We start from the raw sequence: 18,967 nt of genomic DNA on the forward strand, positions 1-18,967 counted from the left end.
AGTTAAACAAATGCATCATAAACAAACGTAACACATCTTTACCTAGTTAAACAAATACATTCCACATCAGCTACGTGTGTGTGTGTGTGTGTGTGTGTGTGTGTACGCGCACGCTCGTGCCTATGTGCGACCATCCTTGGGGTAAAGCTGTGAGGGTAGATTCTTCATGCACCTAATATTCTAGTTCCGACTTGACCTTGCTCTGACACAAGTTGAAATACGACCTGCGCGATGAGCTTGTCTGCTTGTCTGTTGCCTGCCACCCAAACGCTCAGCTCCCACTTTCAGTCATCGTTTTCCTTTAGGCTCAGATACTAAAGTGAGAGTTCGAACCTGAGCTGCATGAAAATACGCCCAGCAACACCGCTGCCTTTGCCCTGCGGTGCCCTAAGCCCCGCCCAGCATTTAATGTGACCGATCTTTCACAGAGTTTTGTTCTGTGTCTTGCCTCGCATAGGCCAGGCAAGTGTTCTCCCGCCGAGCTACACCAGCAGGCCTCCACCAGGTTTTACAAAGCTGTCAAAGCGAACACCCACAATGGACAGCAGTTTCTCAGGTTTTCTGGGTACTCAGGCTCTGCAAGGGGTGAGAGGGATAGCCAGAGAGGTCCTTACACCACCCCTGTTTGAGAAGCAAGATGCCCCGGGGCAATCGCAAGCCTTTAAGTCAACCCTGCCTCACCCACGGGCACCTTCGCCTGCTTTCACCGATGTTTATGGTTCCGTGTATCTGATTGTTTTGTAAAGGGAAGAATATTGTCATTATTTTCAGGTTTGTTTGTCCTTTTTGGGGGATAGTTCTGACTGGATCTCACACTTGCAAACCTTTCTTAACCTCTTTTGAGTGTTGGAATTGCTAGGATGAGGTGAGCCATCATTTTAAGTTTTTAAATTTTCCTCTCTTTGTTTTGAGACAGGGTCTCACTATGTAGCTTTGACTGTCCTGGAACTCTCTATGGCTGGCCTTGAACCCAAAGAGATCCTCCTGCCTCTGCCTCCCAAGTGCTGGAACTAAAGGTGAGAGCCACCAATGCCTGGCTCAAGGTTTTGTTTTTTTAAATATGCATTTTTAAAATTTTATTTATTATTCATACAGTTTTTTTTTTATCTGTGTACATGCTTGTACCCCAGGAGAAGGCGTCAGACCTCATTATAGATGGTTGTGAGCCACTGTGTGGTTGCTGGGAATTGAACTCAGGACCTCTGGAAGAACATGCAGTGCTCTTAACCTCTGAGCCATCTCTCCAGCCCCTTAAATATGCATTTTTATTATTTGTTATGCATGAGTGTTTATCCTGCATGTATGTACATGCACAGTGTGTGTACCTGGTTCCCAAGGAAGCTAAAAGAGAAAGTCAGATCTCCTAGAACTAGGGTTATATAATCTGGGCTCTGGGAATCAAACCAGGGTCACCTGCAAAGGCAGCAATATTCTTAACCACCAAGCCATCTCTCTCCATCATCTCATTTTCAAGCCTGGTTTGGTTTGTGTCTAACACAGGTGTGGTGTGTATCCTTTCTTTTCTCTCTTTGCACCTTCTGAATATAGAATATAGCTAGGGGCTGGGCGGTGGTGGCGCATGCTTTAATCCCAGCACTCAGGAGGCAGAGGCAGAGGCAGGTGGATCTCTGTGAGTTCAAGGCCAGGCTGGACCGACAGCTTCCAAAACAATACAGAGAAACCTTGTCTCGTAAAACCAAAAAAAAAAAAAAAAAAAGAATATAGCTGGGGGTGTGAACCACTAGTAGAAAGAATGCTTGCCTGCCTGGTGTGTTAAGGACCACAGAATGAAGGGAACAGTAAGAAAGATAATTGTGTCCACATTGCAGCACATAGGCAGACAGAGGGACAGGGTGGCTGGGTGACGTGTGGGGTGGGGTGAAGGGTTTCTGATCATGTTGACTAGTTCCCAAAGTCACAGAGTCTGCAAAGGATGCTGTTGGGACAGGAAATCCAGAACTTCTTATCTGTCTTTAAAGAGAAGAGGAGGGATATCCCACACCCAAGCAGGCCTCAAGACACTGCTTACTTCCTGGATTGAATTCCTAATGATTTGAGAGTTTATAAGCACATCAGAAGTTTAGCACCCTCAGACCCGTTTGTTGGCTAAGAACCCAAACTGACTCAAAATAGTAAAAGCACAAGAGGGATGACCATAAAGACAACAGTTACCCTCCATTCCTCAGGGCCACTTGTGATAAGCAAAGTAGCATGGCCACCGTGAGGTCACACTTAGGTTGTCAGTTGTCCTGTCTGCAGAGTACTTTGAGAACAGAGAGGACATTTGCACTTTTGGTATCTCCAAACTGACCAAAAGTTGATTTTAAAATTCTGAATAACTTGCCCTTGGCTGCCTGAAAACCCAGGCAGAGATTTGTACTATTGCAGCTGGGATCCTGGGGGACCCTGGGAGCTTGATAATCTACTGACTCCTTTTCTCTATTCATTTAAAATGTTGCTGCTAGGTCTGTGGGTTATAGCTCAGTGGTGGGATGCTTTTTTAGTGGTAGTTCAATGACCTCTGGTCAATACCCAGCAATATGAAAATGAAATATTGTTCAGTTTTATGTTTTCATTGTAGAAGTCATACTGAAGTCCTTTTTTTTTTTTTCTTTTTGATTTTTTTGAGACATGGTTTCTCTATGACTATGGAGCCTGTCTTGGCACTCGCTCTGCAGGCCAGGCTGGCCTGGAATACACAGAGATCCACCTGCCTCTGCCTTCCGAGTGCTGGGACTAAAGGCGTGCGCCACCATTGCTGGGCTTATATTGAAGTCTTTTAAGTAGACTTTGGGAAATCAGGGAAATGGCTCAGTCAGTAAATTTGCTTGCTACACAGCATAAGGACTTGGAATTTGTACCCCAACAACTACATAAAAAGCCATCCATGGTAGTGCATGCACATCTGTAACCCCAGCACTGGGGGAGGGCCCAGAGGCAGGAAGATCTCTGAATCTCATTGGCCTTTCAGCCCCAATCAAAGAGCTCCAGATTCAGTGAGAGAAGGTGCTTCAAAAAAATAAGGTGGGTGGAGAGATGGCTCAGCAGGTAAAGGCACTTGCTGTCAAACAAGACGACCTCAGTTTAATCCTGGGACCCACATGGTGGAAAGAGAGAACCAACTCCCCTAAGTTGCCACTCCACATATGTGCAATGGCATGTGCGCCTGCGCATGCGCGCACACACACACACATATAATTTAAAAATAACAAAATAAATAAGATGGAGAGGGACTAAGGAAACACTTGATGTTGACTTCTGGCCTGTGTGTACACACACTCAGATGAACACACACACACATACACCCACACACATGCACACATACACAGAGGGAAGATTAACAACAACTTAAAGAATAACTGCCAAGAGTGCAAGTTGCCATAAACCTAAAGTTCCCAGGGCCCCCCACTATCTGAGTTCTCAGTCGTCATGTGAGGTGGGTGACAACAGCCCTGATTTCCTGTAGGTTCACATCTAAGGATAAAATTATACTTTTACTTTCACTTCTGAATGCTTTGTCCTGGGAATTACAGAAGAAATTGCATTTACGTCACAGTCACATTTTGTAGAAATTTTGAGTGTGTTCCGTTGAAATTCTGCTAGGGTATGCCAAATTTTAAAAAAATGAGCGTGTCTGGTTGAATCTGTCTTGGCCTCAAATTTCTGTTGCTGCTGTGGCTAGAACTCAAAGCAGGCCAGAAAGTGCTCTGTGAACTACGCCCCACCTCCTGAATTTACTCTGGGAATCCTTGAAAGGTTCAGGCACTGCGCTGGCCTGCCCTGTTACCTAGCAGGATGCACTCAGGCAGCACTCTGGCCAGCCCGGAGTTCTGTGAGAACCACGCAGGTGCAAAGGACCCCTTTAAAGGACTGACCCCTGCCAGATTATGCTCTCTCTTACTCTCATCCTCTCATTTAGTCTCATCTTCCGCTCTTACTTCTCTCTCTCTCTCTCTCTCTCTCTCTCTCTCTCTCTCTCTCTCTCTCTCTCTCTCTCTCTCTCTCTCTCGCTCGCTCGCTCGCTCGCTCGCTCCCTCCCCCCTCCCTCCTTCTCTCTCTGTCTCTCTGTCTCTCTGTCTCATATCTTATCTCTCAGCTCTGCTTGGGTTGGTTACCCCTCAGCCCCCTTTTCCTTCCCTGTCCACCAATAAAACTCCACATGGGACCATTGACTCAAGGTTTGTGTCTCGTTACTGGGTAAACCTAGACATTTTAACGATAATACTTTGTTTCATTGTCCATAAAAGTAGGTACTACAATGCATTCATGTTTGGTGGAGTGAAAAAAACAATCAATGCAGACCTTAAATCGCTGCATGTCTGGGCTGAAGAGCTTGCTCAGTGGTTAAGAAAGTAATGTTGCAGCTGGGTGGTGGCGGCGCATTGCCTTTAATCCCAGCACTTAGGAGGCAGAGGCAGGTGGATGTCGTGAGTTCGAGGCCAGCCTGGTCTACATAATGAGTTCCAGGACAGCCAGGGCTACACAGGGAAACTCTTGTCTTGAAAAACCAAACAATAGCAACAACAATAAAACAAATCTATCGTGGCTAAGGCGTAAAAGGGAACACTGAAACCACTCAGTAGGTGGGCCGCGGTGCTCTGAACGGGAATAATAGGTTACTAAGTAAAACAGGAGCATGTAGAATGGGCTGCCCTTTGGTGGGGGAAAAATGTGTCCACACTTGAAAACCCATACGCTGGAAGGATATGCGTGCTATAAACTGTTAAGATGTGTTGAGTCTCACATGGAAGAGTGGCAGTGAAAAGTTGGCCTCATACTGAGCTTGCTATTCCCATCCTGAAATTCTCATAGGTGTTTCTTTTCAGCCTTAAAACAACCAACGTAAGGAACCACTTGTTCTGAACAAATCTCATCCATGGACAAAGGACCTGGTGTCAGGCTGGATTCAAACACACTTTGGGTCCATTTTAAGAGTGGGCAGAGTTAAGTCTCTCACGTTACCATGATTTACAAAGTGTTCAGTGTTCACTCAAATTCGGTTTGGGAATCCACCCTTTCGAGCTAGGTCCTCCTGCTGTTCAAACCGTCCACACACTTGACCAGACTTCCCACTCTTCTGAGATTTCACAGATTCCCCTGCCTAGTCAAGGCTTCCAAGACTGGATGCAAAGACCCTGGCTCCTACAGAAAGGGCTCCCCTTCAGTCCTTCCAGACTTTGCTAAGGTCAACAAACAGGCTCAGGGTAGGAAGTGGCAGGTTCACCAAGACTCCTGGAAGGCCAAGCTGCAGAGAACAGAGTGAACCCCTATTTTCCACCCAGTGTATAAAGATTCTTTCCCCTGAACATTCTGGGAGCTGGGGTGGGGGAACTCCCCAAGAAATGTGTTAAGGTAAACTCCAAAGGAATCCATGACAGGATCATTCAATCTTCATTTTTACCTTGGTTCAAGAGTAGCTTTTGGGATCAACCTCCGTGCATGCTTGGTCATACTAGCTCAAGCTGTAAAACACATGAATTTATTTTGGCAATAAAACAGTGTGAGTAATCTGGTACCTTTAAGAAGTGTCAGGTATAGAAGTGAATGTTTCTTACGGTGAGATATTCTCCCTGCTAAGATAACGAGACACGTAAATAACATATCCACTCCCTTAAGTAGACTCTGAATTTTTTTCAGTTGGTAGAACATGTATTTTAAAAGACACACCCATTTTTATTTTATGTGTGCGAATGTTTGCATATGTGTAGGTACACCGTGTGCACAGTGCCCTTGGGAGCCTAAAGAAGGTGTCAAATCCTATGAAACTAGTTAAAGGTGACTGTGAGCCACCAAATCCAGGTCTTCTGGGAAAGTATTATGTCATCTCTCCAGCCCCAGTTAATCTAGGGAGATGTGTTCTTGCCTGTATTGGGGCCATATATCGTACCATCTAACCTTACCTTATGTCTTTGCATCATTAAAAATGTTGGTAGGCCTTGGACTCTGAACTCCTAGAAAAAGGCAGTGTCCATCAACCAGTCATCTCAAAATACCTGCGGGTGACTGGTTCCAAGACCTTGGATACTAAAATCTATGAATGCTCTCACATAAAATGACAGAGTCTTCATCCTGCCTGAGCACATCCTGCTGTGTCCTTCTCTCTAGATTGCTTATGACACTTACTACAATACAAAGACCACACAAGAAGCTGCTGTAGAAAATTGTTTAGGAAATAGTGAAAAGAAACATTTACACATGCTCAGTTGTAGTTTTTCCCCCAAATATATATTTTAAAAATATTTTCAAGCAGGCGGTGGTGGCGCACGCCTTTAATCCCAGCACCCGGGAGGCAGAGGCAGGGGGATCTCTGTGAGTTCGAGACCATCGGAGAAACCCTATCTCAAAAACACCAAAAAAATTATTTTCATTTGTTAATGTGTGTGTGTGTTTGTGTGTGTGTGTGTGTGTGCGCGCGCGCGCGCGTGCATGTGCGTGCCAAGGTTTTGTGTGCGGAAGTCAGAGGAAAACTTGTAAGTGTTGGGCTTTTCCTTCCACCATGTTGGTACTGGGGACTGAAATTAGGTTGTCAAGTCGGATGATGGCAAGTACATTTATATGCTTAGCTGTCTTGCCCCTCCAAATATTACTGACTCACAGTTGGCTGAAATGTGGGCATGTTGAGCCCAGGGGTAAGGAGTGCTGGCTATGCAAACCTCAAAAGCCTGGCTATGCTTGGATGTTTTCTCTGTCGCACGTCAGTGTCTGAAGCATTCGAGGTGTCAGGATTCGAGACTGCAGAAAATAGTTGTCATTTATAACCTCCTTGAAGAGAGCCATTGGGAAGAATGCATTTCCTATCGGGTATCAGGGGGCACAGGGCTGTATCTGCTCCCCTTTCCAAGGGGAAAGTCTCTCCATTGAAGAACCTCCTCAGAAGAAACTGCCTGGTGACAATGGTTTACCTATCAGGCTTCCAGGTGGAACTAACATCGACTTGTCCGAAACAGGGACTAGAAAGAGGAACTCTCCATCAGTGCCTTGGACAAACGTTCTGTATTCAGTCTGCGGCGGGGAATTTATTAAAATGTTTACTGCTTCCTGCCTTGTTCGCTCTAAGCTCAGGCTCCTGTTCCTTTGTTTAGAGGACATGTGGAAATATTTCCCCTCTTCCCCTAACCAAGGCACAGGATGACACAGGGGGTGTCACATTCTTGAGATTTTCACAGGGGTGAATCTTCTGCTTCATGGGAGACAATGACTGGCTTAAGGCGGGGGGGGGAGTTTAAGACCTATTTTGCAAACTTAAAAAATTAGACTCAAAGGAGGGATTTCAGATAGGGTCATTAGTTTCTGTTTGCGAAAGGAATTGATTAGGTCTTGGTTTCGCAGCTGAAAGTCAAACAGCATATTGAACAAACAGAAGGAAAACTTTAGCACCTTTCGTTCCCAGTGCCACTGAGAGAGAATACACCGATACCATGATTTATGACACATGCCATTTATTTAAACCAAAATCAGTTTATGCATTCAAAGAGTGGGTCTCAAAGATTTAAAAGAAAAAAAAAGCCATGTTCTCAACAAACATTTTTTTCCCTGAATTTCCGTTTAAAAAAATTAACTTACATTTTCCAGGAGGGAGCTAACATGGGAAACTGCTTCACTAAAAATAACCTCCTCCATCTTTCTCATCCTCCTCCATCTTTCTCCTCCTCCTCCTCCTCCTCTTCCTTCTCTTTCTTTTCCTTCATCTTTCTAGGCAGGGTCTCTCCAGGTATCCCAGGCTGGACTTTAATTCTTTTTTTTTTTTAATATTTATTTTCATTTTATATGCATTGGTGTTTTGCCATGGGTGTCAGTCAGGTCCCCTGGAACTGGAATTACAGACAGTTGTGAGCTGCCATGTAGATGCTGGGAATTGAACCCGGATCCTCTGGAAGTACTCTTAAACACTGAGCATTTCTCCAGCTCCCCCCCCCCCCACTTGGATTCTTGATACTCCTGCCTTAGCTGGGGTTCTTTAACTTCAGATTCCTACATTCAAAAGCAGATTCAGTTTGGGGATTGGCTGAAATGTTTAAGGAGCCTGGATGAAATAAATAAATTCGGTTGGTGTAAAGTCAAGAAATGTGATCAGATTAGATGAGATTGGTGTGTGCATGTCCGAGTTGTAAGATCTTTGTGGCCTCCATGGATTTGGTCAGTTGACCATTTTGCATCTCAGTTTCAACAGCTTATTCTATTATTTGGTGACTGGCACAGGTCTGACTTATGGCCCCAAAATTAAAAAAAAGACGCCTATCTGTATACTCATCTCCAAGACTGTTGCATATAGATGGATGGATTTTGCCAAGAAGTTGGAGAAAACTGGGAAGGAGGTGCTGGCGGACACAGCTGTCAGACTTTTTCAGCCAGGTGATGAGTGCAAGTCCACTCTGTAAGCTTAAAACCCAGACGGAAAACCACAATGGCAAATAATCACCAATGTGAACCAGGGAGAGAAGACAGAGGTGGTGTTGAAGGTACCAAGCACAGGCCTGCAGTTTAGATCCAAATCCATCCCTTAGTAATTGTGTTGCGGTGGCAAGTAATTAAACCTGGAGCAAAACTCCCCCCCTCTCCGTTCTTCAAGGTACCGGGGATTAGATCCAGGGCCTCACACACATGTTAAACACATCCTCCATCACTGACACAAACCGTTTTTTATTACCTTGAAGATGGAATAAGAACTTCAGAGTACAACTCTGATTTTACCATTGAGAACTGTGTGGGAAACCCATTGGGGGGGGGACACAAGGATGCAAAGAAATCAGGATGCTTACCATATATATGTGAGGGTCTTACAGCATCACTCCTAACCTGTTACCTGTCAGCACAACGCAGTGGTAGGAGCACTGCCGAGCATACCTGATTATCGGAATGAAAGACTTCAGGTTTTCCTTCTGAAATCCTTGAGACAGGATCTCCCACAGCCTGTGTGGCAGCGGGTAGGTAGCATAGTATGCCATTACAACAAAAGTGAGAAAGACGACAGGCCTCTTAGCTGCTGAGCCACCCACTTCCAAAGACAACCACTTAGATTTTGGAAGACTTGGGGCTTCAGTAAAAAACACACAGGCCTGAAAGTAGTGCGTTGGTTATTTTATTAATTCCTTCTTTTTACATTATGGGAAACATCCATGTATTTACAGGTCATATATTTTTTTTTTTGGCCACACACAATCTAGGTAAATAAGCCTATGAAATTCCAATTCAGAAAGCCATAAAAATCTTCCCCACCCCTCCATCTGAAGGCTTTCAAGTGAATCTTTTTTTATTCCCCAAACCAAAATAATTTTTAAAAATTACATTAGGGAATTCAGATATGCTAATGATTTACATTCCAGTTATTTAAAATATGCATCTAGACATGTTCTTAAAAAAGAAATGGTAAATTCATAAGGATAAGGCTTAAATTAAAGCAGTACTGCACAGTAAAACATTAAGGGGACATCTATAAATAACAGAAATATATTACAAATAAATTAGCTCTATTTACCATTTCAAATATTAAAAATCTTTAATCCATTTCTTCATCTCTCTTTACAAAAAGGTTATGTGAATTGTATGGAAACATCTGCAAAAAATATAATAAATACTTAATTTCTTTGAATGTATTTTTTTGTTGTTCTTGATGAGGGAGACAAATTTCTTTTGTAATTCCCCCCACCCCAAGAAAATGCCCAACACCTTTATACCAAAGTTAAACAAAATAAGCAATTTTTCAGGGTACATACATTGTTCATTATGAACTAAAAAACATCTCTACAAATTACATCAAAAAGAATAACGCAACAAATGTTATGCTCACGGATGTCAGTTTCCAGGTTCCAGGGGATAACAAGCTGTATTGTGTGTGGGGTCATGTCCTACCATCAATGATTACCTTCTTTTTTTTTTTAATAAAGTGTTTGTACAGTTTAAACTGTGTTTTTCAGGAAGGCAAGGGTTGTGATGCCCTGCAGGCGTTCAGCTAAAAGATTTAAAATTCTTACCAAAAATAGCTTATGAATATACAAATGCCATTCACTTAAGACAAGATAAATAGGCCTTCACTTGTCCCTCTTTAAAACAGCCTGGGCCAAACCAGTTCCCAAAGAAAACATTGTAGCAGAATCTGGAATCACACTAGAAACTGAACTCTACCTCAGGGCACGGAGCTGTAGTAGTGACTGTGGGTCTGGAATGGACAGTGCTTCCTGTGAATGCCAAGTCTTTCTTGGATGAATGTGACCGCGGGCTACCCAAGGTGACAGTTGACCTTACTCCTGCATACTTCACATGATGCTTAATTGCTGTTCTACTACAAGACTGTTGTCTTTTTTGGAACTAGCAAATACTTGAAGCTCCAAAAAAAAAAAAAAAAAAAATCTCTTCTCCAGTTCAGAAAGCACTGACTTTGTCTGCCCTAGTTAAAAGTTTTGTTTTGTTTTGTTGTTTTTAAAATGTTAGTAGCCCTTTTCTTGTAAACCACAGCAGTAAACATTGTGCCCTGTTATTAAAGGTAACTCAAAGCATCAAGGCTCTGAGAGGTAGCGGATTCTCTAGTAGTTTTAGAATACGTCTGAAAATATTGGTTTCCAGAACCCATCGCTTCTCTTAATTTTGTAAAGAAAATTAAATTAGCACCTGGCTATGAGAGTGTATTTTTTATCAGCATCTCTGTTGCAAGCATTTTTTTTTCTTTTAAGACTTCCGTTTTTCAATGGCAAATTTCTAATTCTTTAGGTTTCAAGCTTGACATACTATATGGCTGACGCTTTCCGATTGCCACATTCTGAATGTTTAAACTGCTACAAGTAAGGGCATTTTGAAGACTTCAGCGGGACGCCAGTGCACACGGCCCATGGACCACGGCTAAAGTGTAAGCCAACAGGAAGCCTGGAATCCAACCCAAAGCTTGAGTTTCTCTCAGCCGTTCTGAATGCTGGCTTTCCTAGCTCCTCATAGCTCTTGGCCCCTGCATACCAAACGACATTCTCTCACTACCTGGAACTTGAGGATCATAACGACAGCTCTTGGGAATGAGGCAGAATGTTAACTGGGGTAAAGAAAAACCTTTTATTTTATTCATTTGATGTAGGACAAAAATCCTGTGCTGCGGAACGAGTGGGAGGTGACCCCTGGACTGTGGAGTGCTGGGCAGAACTGGACAGATGTGGAGCGTTCAAAGGGGGTGGCAGAGAACCGCAACTCTCTTCTGGAAATGGCCTCGCCGCTTTTCAGAAGCAGAGATGTTCCTGTGTGTGTGTGTGTGTGTGTGCGCGCGCGCGTGCGCACGCGTGTGAAATCGTTCAGTGCGCCCACCCGAACGGACACTGAACTAGCAGAACCAACTCTTTCTCCCCCCGGCCCCCATTTAAAAACCCACTGCCATGACATTATAATACACAGAGTACAAGAAAAGTTGATAAAACATTTCAGGTCTAAATTCTCTTAATAATAAATAAATAGATTCCTTTTATGGGATCTTAAACCATCGGGGTTTCCTCTGCCTTAAACTTTCTTCATTTTATTGCCTTTCAGAATAGATTAATTTCCCTGAAAGATCGGGTTTACAATCTTCTGCTGATTGAGACGTTAGAAGCTGCGACTGATGAAGTGCCGGCGAGGCGGTTTGTACAGCTGCACAGGTACAGATGCAGGGTACCGGGCACTTGGCCCTTCTCTCCTACGCCACACCCAGGCCCCCAACCCCAGGCCAGCTTGGTTCCCTCTCTCTTGGTCACCATTGATTCCGATGAGATGGTGTGATTTCTGAGATTAGAAATAAAGCGCTCTGTCTGCTCGTTTAAAAAAAAAATAACCGTTTTCGGGGGGTGCAAAGAAAGGGAATCGGAGCCCTCGTTTCTTTCACGTGGAAGACGGTTAAGTCTCTAAAGGATCACCCTGTGTGACACTGGGCTTCTGAAATACCCTATGGTTTTATATTGCTGAGTTCTGGGGACGCACTAGCTTGAAAGAACTGAGGAGGGCGGAGTGACCTACAGGTGTCTTTTCTACACGGGTGGGTTTGCTTGTCCCAGAAAAGAAAGGGTTTGGATGTCTGCATGAGGCTACAGGACAAGGGAGCGAAGCTCGGTGGGTGAAGAAGATGGGCAAAGTGGTCCAGGAAGCTGGGTGGGGGGGTGGCTTGGGGAACAACGGCTCCTGCGAGGTGGACAACTACGCCACGACGGTGGCGGTCACTGAGCTCAGAGACAGAGGGGGACACGGGGGGGGGGGCGGGGTGGGAGGGAGAGGCGGCCGCGGGCCAGGGCGGCGGGATGGTCCTCTGCGGCGGGCGGGCGCTCAGAGCCGGGTCTGCGCCTCGGGGATGTAGATCTCGATGCTCTCCGCGCTCTCGGTGGCCGAGTTCTGGCGGACCGATGCGGCACGCTTGGCGGCCATCAGGCGCTTGCGGGCCTCCTGGCGCTGCGAGCTCTCCAGCGAGCGCTCCCGGATCAGCGGCGCGGGGCCCTTCGCCGGCTTCTTTGGCACTGGAGGAGGGGCCCTTCGCTCCTGATCAAAGCAGAAGGTTCAGGACATTACACAGCTTCTCAGGACAAAGCTTGGGAAAGACTGGGATAGGTCAATAGTTTGAAAACACACACTTCTGCTTTTTTTTTTTTTAACCTAAGGATGGTTAGCTCTGATCTGTTCACTGTATCTATGATTTCTCCTCATTGTTCTGGCTTGGGTATTCAAAAGATGCAGGGGGGGGGGAACAAAAAACCCACCACCAACGACACATCGTCTCTTACGCTTAAGGCCGAGTGTAAATCTGGGTCGCAGAGCTAGGTCTTTTCATGGCAGGGGGTGAGCATTTAAGACGTACCCCTGCCAGTGCGAGGGTTGGCTCTGACCGCTTATTCCAGACTCCTCCTGGTGCTACGGATGGGCCAGGAGATCTCAACCGCTTACAGAATGATTTAGAACTCTATGATGGATCTGTCTAAGGAGGCATCAGGTAGGAGCTGGGGTGAGAGAAGAAAACCCTCCTTACCCTCCCCATTCGCCTACCCAGCCTCCCCTTCCACCCATTCCTAAGTAGCCAGATGAGGTTGTATTTGTCGGCTTTGATGGTACCACAGGGAGTTAACCCCCCCCCTTTTTTTTGCACATCACACAGGAACACACAGCCATAGACTGTACAGGGTCACTGGGTGGAGAGACTATGGCATTTCCTACTCTGGGGAGGATTTTTTTTTCCGGGATATCAATCGGTCGCTAGGGGCTTCAGCATGCTCATGGCGGCCCGGAAGAAGACAATCCCAACTTGTTATCAAAGTTGAACACAGGACTGGAAAAGGCCATGCCTCTTATCTGCAGACTCTGAAACCGTATTAGACCTAGTCTCCTGCAAAATTCAGCCACCGATGCCTTCATGGTCACCGTCCAGGGGGAAAAGAAAGGCATCTAAGCCACAAAGGGTGGCTTTAGGCGAAAGGTGTTGAGCCTCGGGCTGTGCAAGGGTCCACACGAACCTCCACATTTCCACTTACGTAAGACGCTCTGCATCCTTACGAAATCACTCAGGAAGTTTTTATCGGGAAGGTACCGAGTACCCGACTTAACCCTGATGCCCAGAACCGAGAAAGGCAGAGTTCAGCATGGTTACGCTTGGGCGTGGCCCACAGCTGTTTAAAGCAGTGCCTCTGTTTCCGAAGGACTAAAAGGGGGAACACAGAGTCTCCCGTCACCTCTGTCCCTTCTATTATCTTTTCCTGTCGGGTTCATGAGATGATGAAAGGCTCTGACCATAATCCAAATGCATTTTTAAAAACTCAGAAACTAAGCTAATAATTTAGGTCACACACCAGTAAGTCACATGTAACAGTTTCTTTGCATCACTTCTTCGGGACGTTTAAAATCTTCACTGTGGGATAACTGGTGGATATTTTTAAAAGTATGAATATTGGAAACTTTTTAGCCATTTTTCTTTCTTTGAACACTTTATTATTTTTTTGAAACAATGATATTAACGAATCAGTAGGTGAGATAGTAGATGGAGCAGTACTAAAATTCCAGCGTGTTTACACGTGTGTATACTTTTAAGACCAATTCGCCAGCAGATAGTTTCACACATAAAGAAAACTAGAAGAAGTACAATGTTTGGCTTCTCAACGTAGAGGCCACACACACATCACTGGTACTTCAAGCTTGGTTCTAGAACCCCCCAGTTGGATGGTCATAGATTTGGAGATGGTGGATAGCCGTGACAACATTGCCCTCCTTATGGGCAGTCCTTTGGGACTGGGTTTAGGCTGGGTGCCCACTGACCCCATACATCTGGAAACGATGGGTGACAGCAGATTACTCTTAGCTCTTAATGGGTCAGGAGACCCAAAAGGGCAGGGCTCTCACCGCTCTGAACGAATAACCATCTCTCGTTTTCAGAGGTATCTCTTGGAACTATTTGACTTTGGGTCATAGAAGAACAAAAGTTGTTTAAAAAAAAACCTCATACAAGGCAGATCAGCCTGGGAAGGCAGACATTCGATCCTTGTAGAAGCCTGGTTGGAACCACAGTAATCAGATATGAAGTTATTATTGATTAATGAAAATAATTTAAGTCTTTATTTCTATACTGTTGCATGAAGATCCTCCCCCACCCCCCCACCCCCCACCCCGCCCAGGGAACAATATCCCCCCAGGCAAATCAATGTTAGAAAAAAAATCCCAACTTTGGAGATGACTGTCAGCTTCGTAGAGAGCATCTTAGACTGCAGCATCAGTAACGTCTTCGTTACCGTGTTTATGATTGTCAGCCAGTTACTTCTCAGGGTTTCCTATGTTTCCTCAGAAACACATCCTGAGGGTGTAAGGAAGTTGAAATCTTGTCCTATGGAACCATGCACTGGAAAGATCATTTATTTTAGGTTAGAAAGCAAAACCGGAGGCAGTTCCCTCCAGTGTCTAAAGTGGTTTAGCTTAAAGTTAAACCAGAGAAGAAAGAGAGAAAAGAAAAAAAGGGAAGAAAAAGAAAAAAGAAAGAAGGGAAGAAAAAAAAGGAGAAAAGATAAAGAAAAGCCACATTCCCACTTTCCAATTCACAAAGACAGGTTTTTCTTTGAAAAATATGCCTGACACATATTACAGATAATACCCAAGTGATTAGTATGTAAACATTGTCATTACAATGAAATGAATATGATGCCAGCCAGCTCCATTTCACATTGTAAACAGCAGGACTGAATGCAGAGCCCTATTTAGACTGTCCAGTGTTTGTGCAGGTTTTTAAATGAACCATACAAAATCTACATTGTTCTACCTTCTTGTCAAGAGGATCCATCTGTTTCCAATTATTGGCCTTTAACTGATGAAGTTCATCAAATTTCATACTAATATTTTCTATGGACAACTGCAGCATGTCCCAAAACCCCGCCAAATCCTGGGAAGTGGGTCTTGGATGAGCATTGGGATTCTGTACAAGAGAGAGAAAAATATTGATACTTTAGAGGCAGCAAACAGGGCCAGAAAGGCATTTTTCAAACATTTCAAAGAACTTTAGGAGACTGGGTTCTTTTTGGTTTTTTAAGATAAGAGATAAAAGTGAGGCTACAAATGGTAATTGAAGCCGGGCATTGGTGGCGCACACCTTTAATCCCAGCACTCGGGAGGCAGAGGCAGGCAGATCACTGTGAGTTCGAGACCAGCCTGGACTACCAAGCAAGTTCCAGGACAGCCTCCAAAGCCACAGGGAAACTCTGTCTTGAAAAACCAAAAAAAAAAAAAAAAAAAAAAACAACAAAAAAAACAAATGGTAATTGAATACGTGCCCCCATCCCAGTCTCTGGCTTTCAAAATGTCAAGGTTGTAAAATTCCTCTGTCCTTACAACAGAATGGTTGCTTCAGTTTGATAAGTGGGGGAAGTCTAAACATTTGGGAAAAAAAATCCAGAGTGCATTATCTATTACTAGATGTATTTTAAAACAATATATTTAAACGAAACTACTATCTTTGAAAAAAAATCACATGTAATTTAACGCCACACAGTTTGTTCAGATAATAGATGAGGATTCTAGAATGAGATTAGTTTTAGGATTCTTGTTGAGTGAAATACTAGGGTACAGGATTGATGAGCAATAAGCTATTTTCAGAGTACTTTGGCAAGGCTTTTAAGATGTGAGGGACTGAGCCCAGAGTTTGTATGCTTGAAGCAACCATGGAGACAGATAGCTAGCTCCTGAAACAATTATGTGTTCAGTAGTTGGGATGTTCCTGATGCATATAATAAAGAACCATCTTTACCATATGACTCATTGGAAATCAGCTAGTTTTAAATGCAGCAAATGTCAGAAAACATTATCTTTACACATACATATGTGTGTTAGCAATAATTCCCTTCTTAGAATGGCAAATATTCTTCAGTGTTTAAGAACTGACATTTTCCCAGCCAGTGCTAGTGCACGCCTTTAAATAACAGCACTCGGGAGACAGAGGCAGGTGGATCTTTGAGTTCAAGGCCAACCTGGTGTACAGAGTGAGTTCTAGGATATCCAAAGCTACACAGTGAAACCCTGTCTCAAAACACCAAATCATCATCAATAACAACAAAAAACAAAACAAAACAAAAAATAATTTTTAAAGAATTACTTTAAAATTTTGTTAATATCAACAGGGCATGGTGGTGCATGTCTTTAATTCCAGGACTTGGGAGGCTCAAGGCAGGTCTGTGAACTAGAAGCCAGCCTGGTTTCCATAGTGAATTCCAGGATAGCCAGAGCTACATAGTGAGACCTTGTCTGGGGGGAAAAAAAACTCCTTCCAACAAACACACACACAAACAAAAATCATTATCTTTCCTGGGCAGCATACCTCTGTGTGTGTGTGTGTGTGTGTGTGTACACTAAAACGTGTGTGAAGGTCAAAGGACAACTTTATGGACTTGGTTCTCTTCTTCCACCTTGGTGTGGATTCCAGGAATTTAGCTGGGGTCATCGGGTTTGAGAAGCCAATACCTTTACCCACTGAAGCCAGCTGAGAATTGATTTCTGTTAGTTTGTTTACTTCGGAGTTTGCTGTGTAATCGATGCTGGCCTGGAAATCTCCAAACTCCTACCTCAGCCTCCTGAGTGGGAAAACTGCAGGAGCACACTCTCACATCTGGCTCAGGAGTTGACTTTCTTTATCCCTGTAATCCCTTATCACTGTCATTGCCAAAAAAGAAAAAAAAATGCCACCTGCAAAAGCAGCTGTAGGCATCGAGGTCAGACAGCAAGAGTCTCCCTCCCCTCCACCGGCCAGGGGTTTCTGGACGGTGTCATTTGTTATTTCTTAGTATTATAAACAACTGTAAGCCCCTGCCACATCCTGTGATAACTGATAACTGAAGGCAGCTTGGACGTTTAAAATTAACCCAGGAAAAACGGTATCATCAGAATTTCAGAAACTCATAAAGGTTGTTGACCATCTAATTGTTTCAAGGTTGGAAACAACATTGACATCTGAGGATGACTCTGAAACTACTCACGGTTGTGAGATTCTCCGGAATAAACATACTTTACGGTTTTTAAGTGCTTGGTTCAATATTAAAATCTATCCCAGAGATGGGAGTGAGCGTGACTTTAGTGGTACATACTCAAGGCCTTGGGCTTGAAACAAACCAAAATAAAACAAATACAGCAAAGCATAAAAAAGGATTATAATGATACCTGAGTGAACAAAAAGGGTTCTCTGTGATATCTTCACATAGTAAAAAGCAACCAGAAACCAGAACAAAAGTCCTCCAAGGGGTGTGGTGGCAAACACCAATTATCACTTAAGTAAGCTGGGGGGGGGGGGTAACCTGAAACAGGAACATCTCAAGTTTGAGGCTGCACCACAAACAACAAAAGACCGAAAGGGATAAAGCAAAAACAAACAACCCCTCAGCATTCAGAATGGATGGCAGATTTGACAAAGCACTTCTCAGAAGTTTATGATTTCTCAATATATTTAGCCTTATCCATCATGGCAAACTAAACAGTTCATGTTTTGGAGTTCGGTGACATTCATCTGGGTCATGAGTTTTACTGTTGTATTATTTTAGCACCAATGAGAGAAAAAGTACAGAGTGAATGCTTCTTTTCTGAAACCCTTGGGACCAGACGTTGAGATGTTGGAGTTCATAGGATGTGGAAATGTTTGCCTATCCATATTGAGATACCCTGGAGCTAGAACACACATCTTAAAGTGAAGTTGACGTACATGACACGTACACCTTGTACACACGGTCTGAAGGTATTATACACATTTTTAGTGTGCCTGTATTTTGACCGTGACATGTTATAGGAGGTCAGATGTGTATCTGCCTTGTATCAATGCCTTGGTATCCCCAAAGTTTTAGGTTTCAGAGGTTTCCTGATTTTGGATTCTTTTGGGGGTTTGGGCATGGTCAACCTATAGTTCAGTAGCCCAAGTTTTATAGCAGTTCCTTAGATACACTCAACTCTGTATCATGGGCAACCTGGTCTTGCCCCCAAAGGAATCTCTTTGTGCTGCATTGGCTAAAAGACAAACAAGGAAAAAAGAGGGTAAGTGCTAGCCATTCTCCAACCCAGCGGTGGTATGAAAGTATGAGTCGTACGGTAGTGTGGCCGAACCTAAACCAGATCATCTATGAGATTAGAGGGAGAGTTGGGGGGTGGGGGTCCCCCTGGTTTAGTTATGCTGGGGAAAAATTCATTTACTCTAAGCTTGAGAATCTACTCTGGGATAAATATGTTCTCAAACTACCTTCTCTTTTTCCCTCTTAAAGAAAGAGGGAATAAAGAAAGACCAGCTGCACCTGTCTCTGACCAGCCCTACGTCACTTCCTAAAAACACACACATATTTATTTACTCTGTGTGTGTGTGTGTGTGTGTGTGTGCGCGCACGCGCGCACGCGCTTGTGCGCGCGTGCTGGGGGTGGTACCAGGACAAGCAGGTGTAGGAGCTGGTGTGCTCTCTCTCCATCCTGTGGGTACCAGGGTCAAACTCAGGTCATCAGACTTGACAGTAAGCTCCTTTGCCTGCTGGGCCATCTT

The 18,967-nt window shown here is 44.1% G+C and overlaps 1 protein-coding gene across 13 annotated transcripts in view; it reads right to left on the reverse strand.

The window, feature by feature from the left end:
* Positions 1–9,063: 9,063 nt before the first annotated feature.
* Dlgap1 (DLG associated protein 1) overlaps positions 9,064–18,967 on the reverse strand; it is a 796,987-nt gene continuing 787,083 nt past the window's right edge. For 12 of the 13 annotated variants that reach the window (XM_040752844.1, XM_040752843.1, XM_040752842.1 and 9 more), the window contains 2 exons: positions 15,230–15,382; positions 9,064–12,477 (listed from right to left, as the gene is read on the reverse strand). In XM_040752844.1, the coding sequence (XP_040608778.1) occupies positions 12,268–12,477; positions 15,230–15,382 (363 nt within the window). In that variant the 3' untranslated portion in view covers positions 9,064–12,267. Of the gene's footprint in view, positions 12,478–14,801; positions 15,383–18,967 lie in introns of those variants that run through there. The other variant, XM_040752845.1, reaches the window with a different exon arrangement.

The sequence above is a fragment of the Mesocricetus auratus genome, unplaced genomic scaffold (genome assembly GCF_017639785.1).
Source record: "Mesocricetus auratus isolate SY011 unplaced genomic scaffold, BCM_Maur_2.0 Super-Scaffold_100010, whole genome shotgun sequence".
Taxonomy (NCBI): domain Eukaryota; kingdom Metazoa; phylum Chordata; class Mammalia; order Rodentia; family Cricetidae; genus Mesocricetus; species Mesocricetus auratus.